Raw genomic sequence first — 13,606 nt, forward strand, 5'->3', positions numbered from 1 at the left:
TCTTACTAGGAGTCAAAAAAAGGAGAAAGGACCAATTCAATATTTGGATGAGTTTAATACAAAGGACCAATTTGACCCAATTATAGGGACATCCAATCCACGTCTTGTTACGGGCCTCTTACCTAGTATGAGACCTGATTTGATTGGACAATCCAATGAGGTCCTGATTACGGAGGCTTCAGTTCCATTTCAAGGTGTTTTGTTCTCTATGCCATTTCAGAGAAACGTCTTTTCTATGGAAAGATCTTCTTAGAGGCGGAAATTCCATAGAAGCATGGTTTGCTGTTTTAATTCCAAATCTAGGGCAGAAGAATAAGAGACCTCATGGAGTAAAAAAAAAAAAAAAAAAAAAAAAAAAATGACATGGGGAGATTAAGATTTTTTGGAGTCAGAGAGCTTCTTCGAAAGATGTAAGACTTGATTTTCATAGAGTTTGGCAGGACTTTGTAATCGTTGTTCAAAGTCAGTGTTTGTATTGGTGATTTGGATTTTTTTCAATAAAATTAGGACTAGTACTCTTGACTGATTTGTAAAATTGAAGAAACATCTCCAATTGAAATTTTAGAGGTGTCCACATGGTTGTGTATGCCAAGCGCATATAAAACTTGTATTAATCTCACGGTATGGATAGAGGATATTTGATCATTAGTGTAAAGAGGTATCAAAAGTTGGCGGATTGAGATTGTTTAGGGTTTCTGCGATATTTGGAGATCTACTAGTTGAAATAAGATGAATTTTTACGTAATAAGTTAGGAACTTAAAGGCAAAGCTGTATACAAAGTTTGAATAAGAATTAATGGTTGGAGAAGGAGAAATTGTAATTCAAAGTTCATCATCAACTTTCTAAATGATGGTCAAGGAACAACAGTGTGGATTTATGGTGTTTTCTTACAATCTATAAGTTGGATTGGATTGAAACTTCTTGAGCATTTAGAAGACTTGCAAAGACATAAGTGATAGAAGTTATACAACAATCAGATAGTCAGATTGAGAATTATAGCTTGCCAAAGCTTTCTGTCTAGGGTTAGAGTTTAAAAATTAAAAAATTAAAAATTAAAAAAAAAAAACTAACAAATAATAAAAGAATTTATGCTTATAATATCTTGAAGTTATAAAAAATAGTGTTTCTAAGCACTTTGTATTGGAATTAAGCTTTTACATTGAAATCCAAAATAGTTTGTATTTAGATGGTTGAAATCCACTAGACTACTTGGATACTTGCAAAACATTGTTTTATCTTCCATAGCTAGATGCCCTGTGTATTTTCAAGCAAGATAGCATGTAATATGATAATGTCCAAAAGAAATATCCCTCCTAATCTCCCTTTCATAGCTATTATGGATAAAGAAGAGATGAAGATATGCTTGATATTAAATGTGATTGATCTCAAGACTGAAAGTGTGATAATCGTAGGCAATTAAAGAACAGAAAAAACTACCATAGTTTGTACTCTTGTGCACTTGTTGTCCAAAATTGAGTTTGAGACCCCTTCAATTCCTTTCCACAAGGCCTTGAATTGATGAGCAAGTCAAGAAGAGGGTTCAAGCAAATGGGGAGCTGCTAATTGCTGGTGGGTTTGAACAAAATTGAATAAGCAGAAGAAGAAGAAGAAGAAGAATGAGAATGTAAACATTACAAGCAATCATGATGTCAACAAACACCATCAATTTATTAATAAATAGACATAAATTAGTAATCATGTTAAGTATATATATACACATTGGTCTCAAAAAGATTTTTTTTTTTTTTTTTTTTTTTATGGTCATATAATCATCTTTGGAATATAAAATGATAAAATCATATTACAATTAATTTTAAATTTTAAATAAAAGTAACTTAACACATGTTAAAACTTATTCTCATATTCAAAACTTCCAGAAACAAAATCTGAAAACCATATAATACTTCTGACATAATATGCTGATTTCCATACATTTTTTTGATATCTTCTCTATGAGTAAAGTTCTAAAATGTGGAAGGTAATTTGTCAGATGTTTCTCATGAATATATTATGATAAATAATTAATTGAATGGAAAAAATAAGGTTGATTTGGCAATGTAAAGAAAAAATATGATCTGTACATACTTATGACAAGATACCAATAAGTTTTGTCAACATCTTCTGAAAAGTGATAAAAAAATACATAACTGATAAAATCTATCTAATTAAATTTATATACGGCATATTAATGCTTACATTTAAATCTTCAAACACCCCAGCAGGATTGAAAGCATGATTTTACCATTTGTCGTGCAAATGGAATATAACTTAATGCATACCTGTATTTATTGACATGTCATTCAAATATGTTTGAACACACACACACACACACATATACATATATATATATATATATATATACCTCTTTATATTGAAGGTAAAGGAAGTAGAAAATTATTAACTATATATTTCTGCATCACATTCTTGAAAACAGACACTCATGCAATGTTCATATTAATGTTCATATCAAAAAATCAACCTGCTGCATAGTAGTATATTTTTACACAAATTTTTGCTAGTATATATTTTGTATCTATGTATATATGTATGTATATATATATATATATATATATATATATAAGAATTTTCATTAGTCTACAACAGATAACAGGTGAATTAATTAAAATCAATATTCAATATAGTTAGAAATTAGAAAACGAAATCAGGAAAATATTGTATTAAGAGGATGGATATTTTTACCAGGTAAATGTGCACAATTCAACTATGATGCTCAAGATTGTCAAGAAGTAGTCATTTAACTGCATCATTTCTTCACCAAATGAAAACCACAATGAGAAAAGTTCATCAGCTTTCAAGAATTGAATTAATTATATGCTGTTGGTGAAATTCATGTACACAGAGTAGAATAGAACAAGAACAAATGACTTACTTTGAGAGCAGCAAAGAAAACAAGAGCAACGCTGAGGAAGTACATGAGACATGCCAACCACCTTGTCGGTGCACACATTGCTTTCATTTGTTTGAAAGGCCCTATCAGAAACATAGTACTATTCCAATCACAAGTCATATAAACTATTCACTTTACATAACCCCAATGTAAGAATGCTTTTTTTGTTTGAGTAGTACATGACAACAATTGTTAATAACAATCCTGTTCATATCATTGACAAGGCTTGAATTCCATATTGAAATATACAGGTAATTTAATGAACTTTATAAATGAAATAAAATAATATCTATAAAATATTCAAGAAATTTTATCGATGATTTTTTACCACATTTTTTTGCTTCTGTTTTTTTTTTTTATTATTTTTTTTTAGAGCTTTGATATTACTTAACCTACCAATCATACAAAATGATGTGTAACTGATATTTGGATCCATTAAAAATATTTTAGGCCAGGTTAACATGGTCAAGATCTCATATGGTAGTCTGCTTGTTTTCTGAATAAATTATTTATTGACAAAACTTTATGCACTACTTGAAAAAAGTGATTTATATTCTTGCCAAGAAAATCATTTCAATTATAGATGCATGACTTTGTAAAAGTAGTAACATTGAATCGTGCACAATCATGATGCATTTCAGAATTAATATTCTTAGTTTTACTGTTTTCTTTATTTGAAACAGTAAAATGCTACATACCACTACACTAAAAATGCTAAACATTCAGAATCATGTTAAGATGTTAATAATGGGGAACATATGCTTAGAATAATCCCAGGATGGTTTTTGTATGTTAACAAAATATAATTCTAAAAGACCAAGAAATCTGCAGCCAGAATTTTAATAAGTACCAGATCAAACATTGTAAATCTTTTGAATGTTTTTTATCTTCAATTCAAGTTCCTTTTTAAATAAATATGTTATGAAAAAAAACAGTGCAATTCAAGTATGAAATTATTCAAATCAAATGCACTAAAGCAATAGAAGTATTACCTTGATATTGTGAATAAATTTCCCATAGTATACATAACTGCAAACTTTTTCGGAAACAGAAACATTGTCATTGACTGCATACATGGAAAAATGAAAAAGTTTGGACATTAATACATCAGTTTTTTTCGTTTTTTTGTTTTATTTGGAAGTATTTTATTGCTACTTTTATCATAACACAAATCACAAGAACTCCTCATGTGATTTTAATCATACTGTTTAAATCATCTTCAATAATACTTATAAGTTACAAAGCTCAGAACATTATTTGATACAGTGATGAACATAAGAATTTGTATACACCATACTTGACATTTGCAACTACTGATCCTAAAAATCCATTTTATCAAGTTTATTTTCGAGAAATTTAAATAAGAACATCACAAAAAAATTATGAAATAAGATTAGTAATAAGTGATATTTTGATATCAAATATTAGTATTTTTATAATATAATATCAAATACCAACACTGTCAATTCTTTCATTATGTATTTATTCTTCTATCCTATTTCGTAAATACACAAATAACTCTTAATACCGGAAATTTGCAAAACATCTGAGTAATACCTTGCTTATTAATTACTATATAAGCTACTGTAGTAATGTGGTTTTTTCAAGATAAGAAATCACAATTATGAAAATGACTGAATAAACGCATCTCATTAATGCATTATTTCCACAACGTTGACTTTTATAGTGTGTACATATACATGCACACATACATACAGGTGTAATTTCCATTTTATATACTTTTTATCTTTATAAATTAATAGTTATCATATCAATATTTTCCTCCAGATTTTAATGCAAAATGTTTTCAAAAATAAAAAGTAAAAAACTATTTTAAAGTTACATGTAATATTATTAAAGTTAATTTTTGGTTTTGTTTTTGTGAAGAAAGCTGGGTATTGTGATAATTATTATGATCTATAATCTCATGCTTTTCATAGCTGTGTCACATGATTTTGTGAAAAGCAACATACGTTATTGCCTGTACTGTAATTTTTCTCAATTGAGTACATTGTTTTCAATTTTGGGAAACAGTCATGCATGTTTATTTGAGAGGATCCGAAATGGGAAGTTGAGAATTTATACGATTTTTTTATTATTTAAATGTAATAAAATTAGAATTCATCAAGAATATGTTTCCGTGTGAATATACAAATATATATATATATATATATACGTATGTGTGTGCACACACTGCAGCAATGAGATTGGGTATTGTTGGTAGAAAGACAGAACTGGCAGGAGAGGAGAGGAGCAGGGCCACCCACCCCATGCTTGCATGCAACCCATGACGGTTAGAAAAGGTCACGCAACGCAACGCAACGAAACTCAACTCATTGGACGAAGGATTGTTCACAAGGATTGTTCGACATTTCTATTCCCTTCCTACTCTTGCTATTGTCGTTGTTAATATTCCGTGCTAAGAGAAAGACGAGGTTGTGGTGTGGTGTGTTTGAATCCGGGGCACGTACCATCATTTGCAACAGCATTCCGAAGCCCAGAAATCCAGAAAATGCAATCAGTTTCTGCATGAACCGCATCACCACCAGCAACCACGAGTGAGAAGAGCCGGGTAGAGGAGGAGGAAAGAGCAATGGATTAGGGTTTATTTTGAACGTAAGAGAAAGAGAGAGGGAGGAAGAGAGAGCGCGAGAGCATGGTGGTGAGAGGATCACGTTAGTTCGGGAGAGTTGGAGGCAATTGTTGGAGGAGTCCCCGAGTCCATCTCCACCTGCCCCTTCCTCTGCGCTTGTGAAGCCAATCCCTCCCATGGACGACACTGCCAGCATCCTTGCGGTCTCCATCCCTCTCCAATTCTATAACTACAAGCACGATTACTATTAATACTACTACTGCTCCAATAGCAAAACAGGAAGAAGACAAAGCGGATGACAAAGGGGGGGGGGGGGGGGGGAGAAGCAGAAGCATCCCTATGATGAGAACACAAAAGACGACGACGACGACGGTGGAGGAGCAGAAGAAGAAGCAGGAGACTCACCGCCACGGTCACCACCCTTCTCATTCATTCATTATTCCCTTGAATGGAACCCCACCCGACCTATATATATACACATACACACACTAATGGAAACTTGTGCTGCCGGGCACAAACAAATTGTAAAATTTTAATTTGTTGTTTCTAAGTTAAAAATTAACAACTCCTAAAGAAATGTTGACCAAGAAAGAAAAAAAAAAAGAAAAGAGAGTATATGCATAACAATTGAATCATTTATGTTTTTTTATTATAATTGGCAAATGTAATTTTTATTTACTTCAATAACTTAAATAGCTAAGTTGAAAGAACTTTGAGATAAACTATATTTATGATGGTGTTTTTGTCTTCATTATTTTTAAGATATATGATCTTGATCATATTTAAAAAATTGTACTATGAAAATCCATGCTGTTGGATATAAAAAAAACATTCCTATACTCTGTATGTTTCTCTTAGTTTCTATGAATTTCTTTGAATTTCTTAAGTTCATATGAGTTCTTTAAGTTCTTGTTCATTATGAAGTTTCCTTCATCACAACCAATCAAAGGCTTCTTTATTTTTTTGTATTGTACCCAACTTGTCTTATAGAATTTTGCATCAATCCTAGCTAGTTATATTTTGATTAGATTTTTACTTTAATATTCAAAAGCATCATCATGAGCTACTATATTGTCCTCTCACTATTATTCTACATATTTTAAAGTAGCTTAAGAAAGCGCAAGATATTATTTCCATATATTCTACAAACATTGTATAACTTCCAACTTTCATAAATATTTTCTAAAATTCTCAAACATAGCCTTTAATTAATTTTTAATCTTTAAATTTGAGTGGGCTGGTAATTTGGATCACTTAAAAAGCATCTTTGTATTGTATTGTAAAAATGTTTTAAAAATTTGTTACATCTCAAATCTTTCAAAGGTAAGAAATTAAGTTGTTCAATGTAGATGAGTAAGGTTGATTGTGAACTTCCTCAATATTCATAAACTTTAGTTGAAGTAAATCAAAAGGCTTTAATTAATGAAGTTTCCTTCCAATAATAAAAATCAATCTACAGATTTGTAATTTATAAAATTCTTCAAACATTGGTCAAACAATAATAAATCAAAATTGAATGATATGTTTATTAGACCAAGCTCATAATTCTTGAACATGCAAGGAAGTACTACATTAAAAATGTTCTTTAGTGTATTCTAAATCCATGTACATGCCATATAGATCCTATTAGTACTTACTATTAGAATTTTATTATGGTTGTTTATAATCCTTGTTATTGAAGCAATCTTCAAAGTAGTATCATTTTTTATACTTGGAGTTGAGAAGTTGTATATTAGAATTATGCTTTTAGTAGTGTGCATTACATTGTACATCTTTGGTAAGTTGAAATAAGATATTAAAAGACATTGTCTTGTTATTTATTATAACTTGTTAAATATGCTCATAGAGAATGTATCATCTTTTTGACCTTCTCACAAATATTCTACCAAATTTTTTAAATTTTGTATACTTAAACATGTAAAAACTGAATGTTATATATTGGCTATCTTAAATCCATTCACCAAAAAATTTATAATGGCTTATACTTACATCCAAGGATTTTTTTAAGATTTAAAAAAAAAATGAAGGACACAACTAATTTTACACATTTTAAATCTTGAATACTTATTGAATTAATTCAAATTTATTTTTGGCTTATATAATTCTATATACTAAATTTTCAACATAGTAGTTCACTCTTGCCTCTATATATACTCTTAACTAGGAGCTACGTGGCAATGTCCTATAAGATGTCTAAAATGTGTTGACTTTGCTAGCCACATGTATTAACTTACAAAGCAAGTTATTTTTATATGTACCACATAGTTACTTTGTTCTACAAGCTACTATACAGAGTTAACTTGTTCTACAAGCTACTAACACATGATTAACTTGTTGGCCAAGTTTCTATCCTACGAATACATCTAAAGTCAAACCTTATTTATAAAGCTTCTAGAAAGCTTGTCTAGAAGATTTTATGAAATTAAATTATATTTACTAATTTCTACCTAATTATATAAGTAACTATTGGGATAATTGTATATGTCTGTGACATTACTCCCCTCCCTCCTTCCTTTTAGGAATGAGTCCTACAAGAAGTCATCTTCATATATTGAAGACGTCCAAGATGCAGCAAATTATATTTTCCACATACTTTGTCTTTGCTCTCTTCAAAGATGATTGATAGGCCTTCTCAGCTATTGATAGTATTTCATACTAGGATAAGAAGACCATCCTATTATTTGATCATTGTTGAGGCCTTTTGTCACGGACACACAAATACAAGCTCGAGATCTAACAAGAAGTTCAAGAAGAATTGACAAGAACTAGATTAATCAGATGAATACAAGAACAACACCAAAGAGGTGAGCTAGAGCTCCAAGAGATGTATTGTCGAGATTGAAGAACTCTTCAGCCTCGATTCTAATATATACTCATATTTAGGAAGCTTCTCAAGTAACTTCTACTAATTAGGAAGCTTCTAGAAGGTTCCAGAGATTTGCTTCTAGAAGGTTCTAAAAACTTGTCTCTAGAAGGTTCTAAGGACTATGTCCCTAACATCACCCCCTCTTTTAGCTTCGAGGTCTCTGAGATACAATATTGTTGTTAATCAGTACCAACGCAAGAAAATGAAGATCTGTCGTATAACGTCTGCTATGAACTCCAACTGTTGTTCACGAGGCAAGTGGTTCATTGGCCTTTGAAGCCAATGGTAGTGGCCCACGCCTTTGACTTCTGATCAAGCATGAACTTCCGTGTCTTCATTGTGAAATTGTCCTGCAAATACGTTTTTTGGCTGACCATCGTAAGTAGGCTCGAACTCAAATACAATCACTAGTGATTGGTTACTTGATATCCTTCGTCGTCGTCGTGGTGTAGGTGGTTCTTCATCTCGAGGTCGCCTTCGTGAGCTAGTCGATTGAGATAATCTAATTGGCATAGTAGTATCTATCTCTTGGCTATCCATATTAGAAGACCAAACTATGGCTACTGAAAAAATTCTATTTTATCTTGGAGAAAATAACTACATCAACTACAAATTTTGGTAGTGCTCTCCTCCTTTCTTACATTCTTGGATGAGCAAGCTTCAGAAGGAAGCTATCGTCGAATCGACTTAGGTTTATGAGGATGTTGTTGATGAAACTCCTGTACCTTTTGTGGCACATTAGCGAGATTTTTAGCTGACTCCCACGTTTGCTCATTAATGTCATAGCCACACCAATAAACAAGATATTCCAACTTATCTCACCTTCATCGTGAATCCAGTACCTTTTCAACCTCGTATTCCTCATGGTTCTCGATCTTAATACTAGGTGGCAGACATTGCACTCTTCCTAGAAAAACACGACTCTCGATAAGGTTCCAACAGAAAAACATGAAAGATTGGATGTACCTTCATAGAAGCCGGTAATTCCAAATGGTACGCCACTAGATTGATTTTCTTTTGGATGATAAATGGTCCCAATCTTTGATAGTCCAACTTATTACATGATCGCTTGGTCTTGATATTCCGTCGAAGAAGCCATGCTTTATCTCCAATTTTGAAAGTAGGTGCTTAATTCCGAAATCTATTTGGAGATGCCTTGTAGGATTCTTGAGAAGATTGTAATTGAAGCTTCAACGTATTTTGAAGCTCTGATAGTTGTTTCACAAATCCTTCAACTGCTGGATTGTTATTTGTTGACGGACTCAATAAATCAAGCTTCAGATGATACCTATAGTTGGAAAAGAATGGTGTGTATTCAGTCGACGCATAGAGGGTGTTGTTATATGCAAACTCGACTAGCGACAGATATGCGATCCAATCATCTTGCTGATAGTTGATGCTGCATCGTAAGTATTGTTCCAAGACTTAGTTCACCCATTCCATTTGGCCGTCACATTGAGAATGAAAAGCCGAAGAAAGCTTGATATCCACCTTCAGTATCTCAAAGAGAGATCTCCAAAACTTTGATATGAACTGGATTCCTTGATCTGATACGATATCTTCTGGTAGTCCATGATATCGATACACATTATCGAGAAAGAGCCTTGCTAGACAATATCTTCTTATAAGAGACAAAGTGTGCCATCTTTATAAGCCGATCTATCATGACAAAGATGTTGTCAAATGAGTTCGATGATGGCAGGTCTATGATAAAGTCCATGGAAACTAAAGACTATGGTCGACGTGGAATCGACAATGGCTGTAAAAGTCCATAAGGGCGATGCCGAGGATTCTTGGATCTTGAACAGATGTTGCAAGAGAGGACAAAATCTTTCACATCCTTCCATATTTGGGGCCACCAAAAATCTTGAGAAATAAGTTCGAAGGTCTTGTTGAATCCAAAATGTCTTGCAGCTAAAAAATCGTGGCGAGATTGAAGAACTCGGAGTCGTGTTGGTCCTTTTGGAATATACAACCACTCCTCAAAGTATAAAAGATCTCCTTCCACCTTGAGCTTGTCGTCATTGGCACGCTGCTTGATATCAATGGCTATTGAATCTTCAATGGTCATGACATATACTTGATTCAGGAAGTCAGCATCAATTGGCACAATAGTAGTGCAAAGCCAAAATTACTCTGACTTCAACAATGTTGTACATTGTTGATCAAACACTACTTATCCAGCCTTTGGGACAAGATACAATCTCCTCGATAAGGCATCAGATAGTCCTTGCTGCTTTCCAGGTCGATAAGTGATAACAAAATCGAATTTAGATAGCAACATACTCCACCGAGCTTGACGTCCATTTAGAACTCGAGCCGATATGAAATACTCCAAATTCTTGTGATCTGTGTATACGGTCATTGGGTGTGAAGCTCCTTCAAGAAAGTGACACCATTCTTGGAAAGAATCCACTATAGCAAGAAGTTCCTTATTGTGGATCTCATAATTGATTTCAACAGCAGAGCACTTTCGAGAATAGAATGCAACAAGATGGAGCTTTTTGCCTTCTCCCATTTGTAAAAGTACAGCTCTCAAAGCAAAATCCAAAGCATCAGTTTCTAAATAAAAGGCCTTTGTAAAGTTTGGATGTACCAAAATTGGAGCCGTAGTAAATGCCGTCTTCAGGTCTTGAAACGCCTTCTCCGCTAGAGGTCCCCATTCCAGCTTATCCTTGCATGTCAACCGAGTGAGAGGAGCAGCAACTTGAGAGTAATTCTTGATGAAGATCTGATAGAAGTTGGCAAAATCAAGAAAGCATTGTACATCTCTAACCATCTTCGGAACCTCGTAGGACACGATTGCTTCCACCTTCTTCGGGTCCATCTTCAAGCCTTTCGTAGTCGCAATGAACTCCAAAAACTCCATCTCCATTTGGTGAAATAAACACTTCTATAACTTGGCATATAGTCCTCGCTCGCATAGTTTCTCCAAGACCAAACGAACATGCTTTTCATGCTCTTCCTCATTTTTGGAGAATGTCAGAATATCATCTAAGTAGATGACAATAAAATCGTCAAGGTGCTCCCAAAAAATGTCATTCATTATATGTTGAAAGACCGCTGGAGCATTGATAAGACCAAAGGGCATGACATTATATTCAAAATGGCCATACCTTGTACGGAACGCTGTCTTCCACTCATCTCCTTCCTTGATTTGTACGAGGTTGTAAGCTCCCCTTAGATCAATTTTTGTAAAGATCCTTGCACGTCCAAGTTGTTCTAAGAGACCAAAAATCAAGGGTAATGGGTAACGATTCTTCTTTGTTACCTTGTTGAGGCCTCGATAGTCCATGCACATCCGCAACGAGCCATCTTTCTTCTTCACAAATAAGATGGGTGCTCCAACTGGCGATTTTGAATGACGGATGAAGTTCTTGGCTAGATTCTCGTCGATGCACTTCCGCAACTCTACCAACTCCGTTTGCAATAGATTGTAGATTGGGCCAAAAGGCGATTGTACTCCTTCTTGTAAGTCTATGGCACAATCATATGGTCAGTGTTCCGGTAGCATGTCGGCATTCTTCTTTTGAAACACGTCTTTAAAATCTTTATATTGCTCAGGTATACTTGTTGTTGAGATCTTCTCCCCGATAGTTGGAGCCGCATAAATGACAAATGATGTGCCTTCCTTGGACGATCTTATAAACGCTCTTGCTCCAATGAATAAGGATTTCTCTATTTGAGATTTTTTACTAGGCTTGCTCTTGGGTGGTTTTGTGGGAAAGGTCATCTTTCGCAACCTCCAATCTATGGATGGATTATGCTATTTCAATTAGGAAAGACCAAGAATAATAGGATTATATGGCGTTCTAATAATATTAAAAATAATATGACTACTATAGCCTTTAAACATCACTTCTATAGGTTCTGATTCATGGATGACACTATTAGAGAATAAAGGTCGTCCATCTATGACCTCAACGTGAACAGGTTTGGATTTTTGTACTAAAAAGATCTTATGACGCTTCACAAATTCTTTGTCTAAGAAACAAGTAGATGCTCCTGAATCTAATAATGCTAAGGTTCTCAGTTTTTGAGGGCCAATAAACAAAAGGATTGTAAAACAAAGGGCACGTTGAGTGGAAAGAAATGAACCTAGTTGTTGTTGCGATATTTCACTGTCCAGCCACACAATTCCTATTGTGGCTAGGCATCCTCGTTTTCTTAAGCAAACACACCCCTGGTCCTGACAGTGCGTCGATTTTGCTTCTTGGGACAGTTTCCAACTTTGTGGCCTTCTTCACCGCAATATAAGCATAGGCCTTCTTCCATACGTCACTTTTTTTTTTCTTGAGTAAGGAATTTGACACATACCACATTAATTTGCATGTCTTCTATCTTTGAATGTGAATTCATGCTGCTTGTCGACATAGTTGGGGCATGGCAAACCGTATGTTGTCTTGAACGTTGGTCTTGGTGGTATTGGAATAGGCAGTTATCGTACTTCATAGCTTAGTTAATAGCTTCGTTGAGCGTTTGTGGATCAGGAAGAGTTAATAGCAAATCCTTCACCTTATCCCTTAAACCCCAATAGAATTGACTCATCAATGCTTCTTCATCCCAATTGATGTCGCATGCTAATTGTCTGAAATCCGATGCATAGACTCATGTAGAGCGCATCCCTTGTCGTAGTGACTGGATCTTTGGTGTAGCCCATCGAATCTTGTTGTGTTCACCAAATGCTTCCACAAATGCCTCCAAAAAGGTTTCAAAGTTGTTTAGTATGGATAATTGTTTCTCAAACAAAGGAGCAAACCATGATAGAGCTTGCTCTATAAGTAAGGTTTCAACAAGCCCAACATGTGACTCCTGCATTGCATAGCATTCGGGCTGTAAAACTGTTATCAACCTGATTTGGTTGACAATTCCTCGAAACTTGGAATGCGTACCATCGAACTTATCTGGAAGGCTAATTCGGGGCTCTTTATGTTGTAGAACCAGCGGTGCTTGTCAAACCTGAGGCAAAGTTGCTTCTCCAAGTGCAGAAGTTTGAGGCTGGTGCAACCTAGATTGTGCCATCCCAGATGCTCCATCATTATGAAGCCTTGCCATGACTCCTTCAATCTCTGTAGTTCTTTGTAATAATGTAGCAAGGGCATTCATGATAGCATCCAACTTGGACTCCAAACTTTTTGTCATACTAATGTCTTGGTCTCCGACCATTCTAAGAGAAGGATAGAAATGACTCTACAAGAAGACAATATTGGTTTAGAGGAAGATATTCCGCAACCTCTA

General features: G+C 34.2%; 1 protein-coding gene across 5 annotated transcripts; it reads right to left on the bottom strand.

Moving 5' to 3' along the window:
* Positions 1 to 333: 333 nt before the first annotated feature.
* Positions 334 to 5,955, bottom strand: LOC112289554 (uncharacterized). Of its 5 annotated transcripts, XM_090254526.1 has the most exons (7): positions 5,585 to 5,955; positions 5,381 to 5,434; positions 3,902 to 3,975; positions 2,892 to 3,009; positions 2,702 to 2,760; positions 2,198 to 2,280; positions 334 to 1,567 (listed from the first exon to the last, which is right to left on the bottom strand). In XM_090254526.1, the coding sequence occupies exons 1-6, from the start codon at positions 5,711 to 5,713 to the stop codon at positions 2,208 to 2,210; spliced, it is 507 nt and encodes a 168-aa protein (XP_090110652.1). In that variant the 5' UTR covers positions 5,714 to 5,955; the 3' UTR covers positions 334 to 1,567; positions 2,198 to 2,207. The 5 variants fall into 5 exon arrangements, 3 of the variants coding, with proteins under 3 accessions (XP_090110652.1, XP_090110651.1, XP_090110653.1); XM_090254525.1 differs by lacking the exon at positions 334 to 1,567 and having other exon boundaries at positions 1,845 to 2,280; XM_090254527.1 differs by lacking the exon at positions 334 to 1,567 and having other exon boundaries at positions 1,845 to 2,280; positions 2,702 to 2,771; positions 2,892 to 2,992; positions 5,585 to 5,954.
* Between the last annotated feature and the right edge of the window lie 7,651 nt (positions 5,956 to 13,606).

The sequence above is a fragment of the Physcomitrium patens genome, chromosome 12, assembly GCF_059467195.1.
Source record: "Physcomitrium patens ecotype Gransden chromosome 12, ASM5946719v1, whole genome shotgun sequence".
Taxonomy (NCBI): domain Eukaryota; kingdom Viridiplantae; phylum Streptophyta; class Bryopsida; order Funariales; family Funariaceae; genus Physcomitrium; species Physcomitrium patens.

Excerpts from the sequence above, each read along its gene's own strand:
- LOC112289554 (XM_090254526.1), bottom strand. The coding sequence starts at position 5,713 with ATGGAGACCGCAAGGATGCTGGCAGTGTCGTCCATGGGAGGGATTGGC. Across the intron at positions 5,435-5,584 it reads TCCAACTCTCCCGAACTAAC|AAACTGATTGCATTTTCTGG; the intron begins GTGATCCTCTCA and ends CGGTTCATGCAG. Across the intron at positions 3,010-3,901 it reads AATTTATTCACAATATCAAG|TACTATGTTTCTGATAGGGC; the intron begins GTAATACTTCTA and ends TGATTGGAATAG.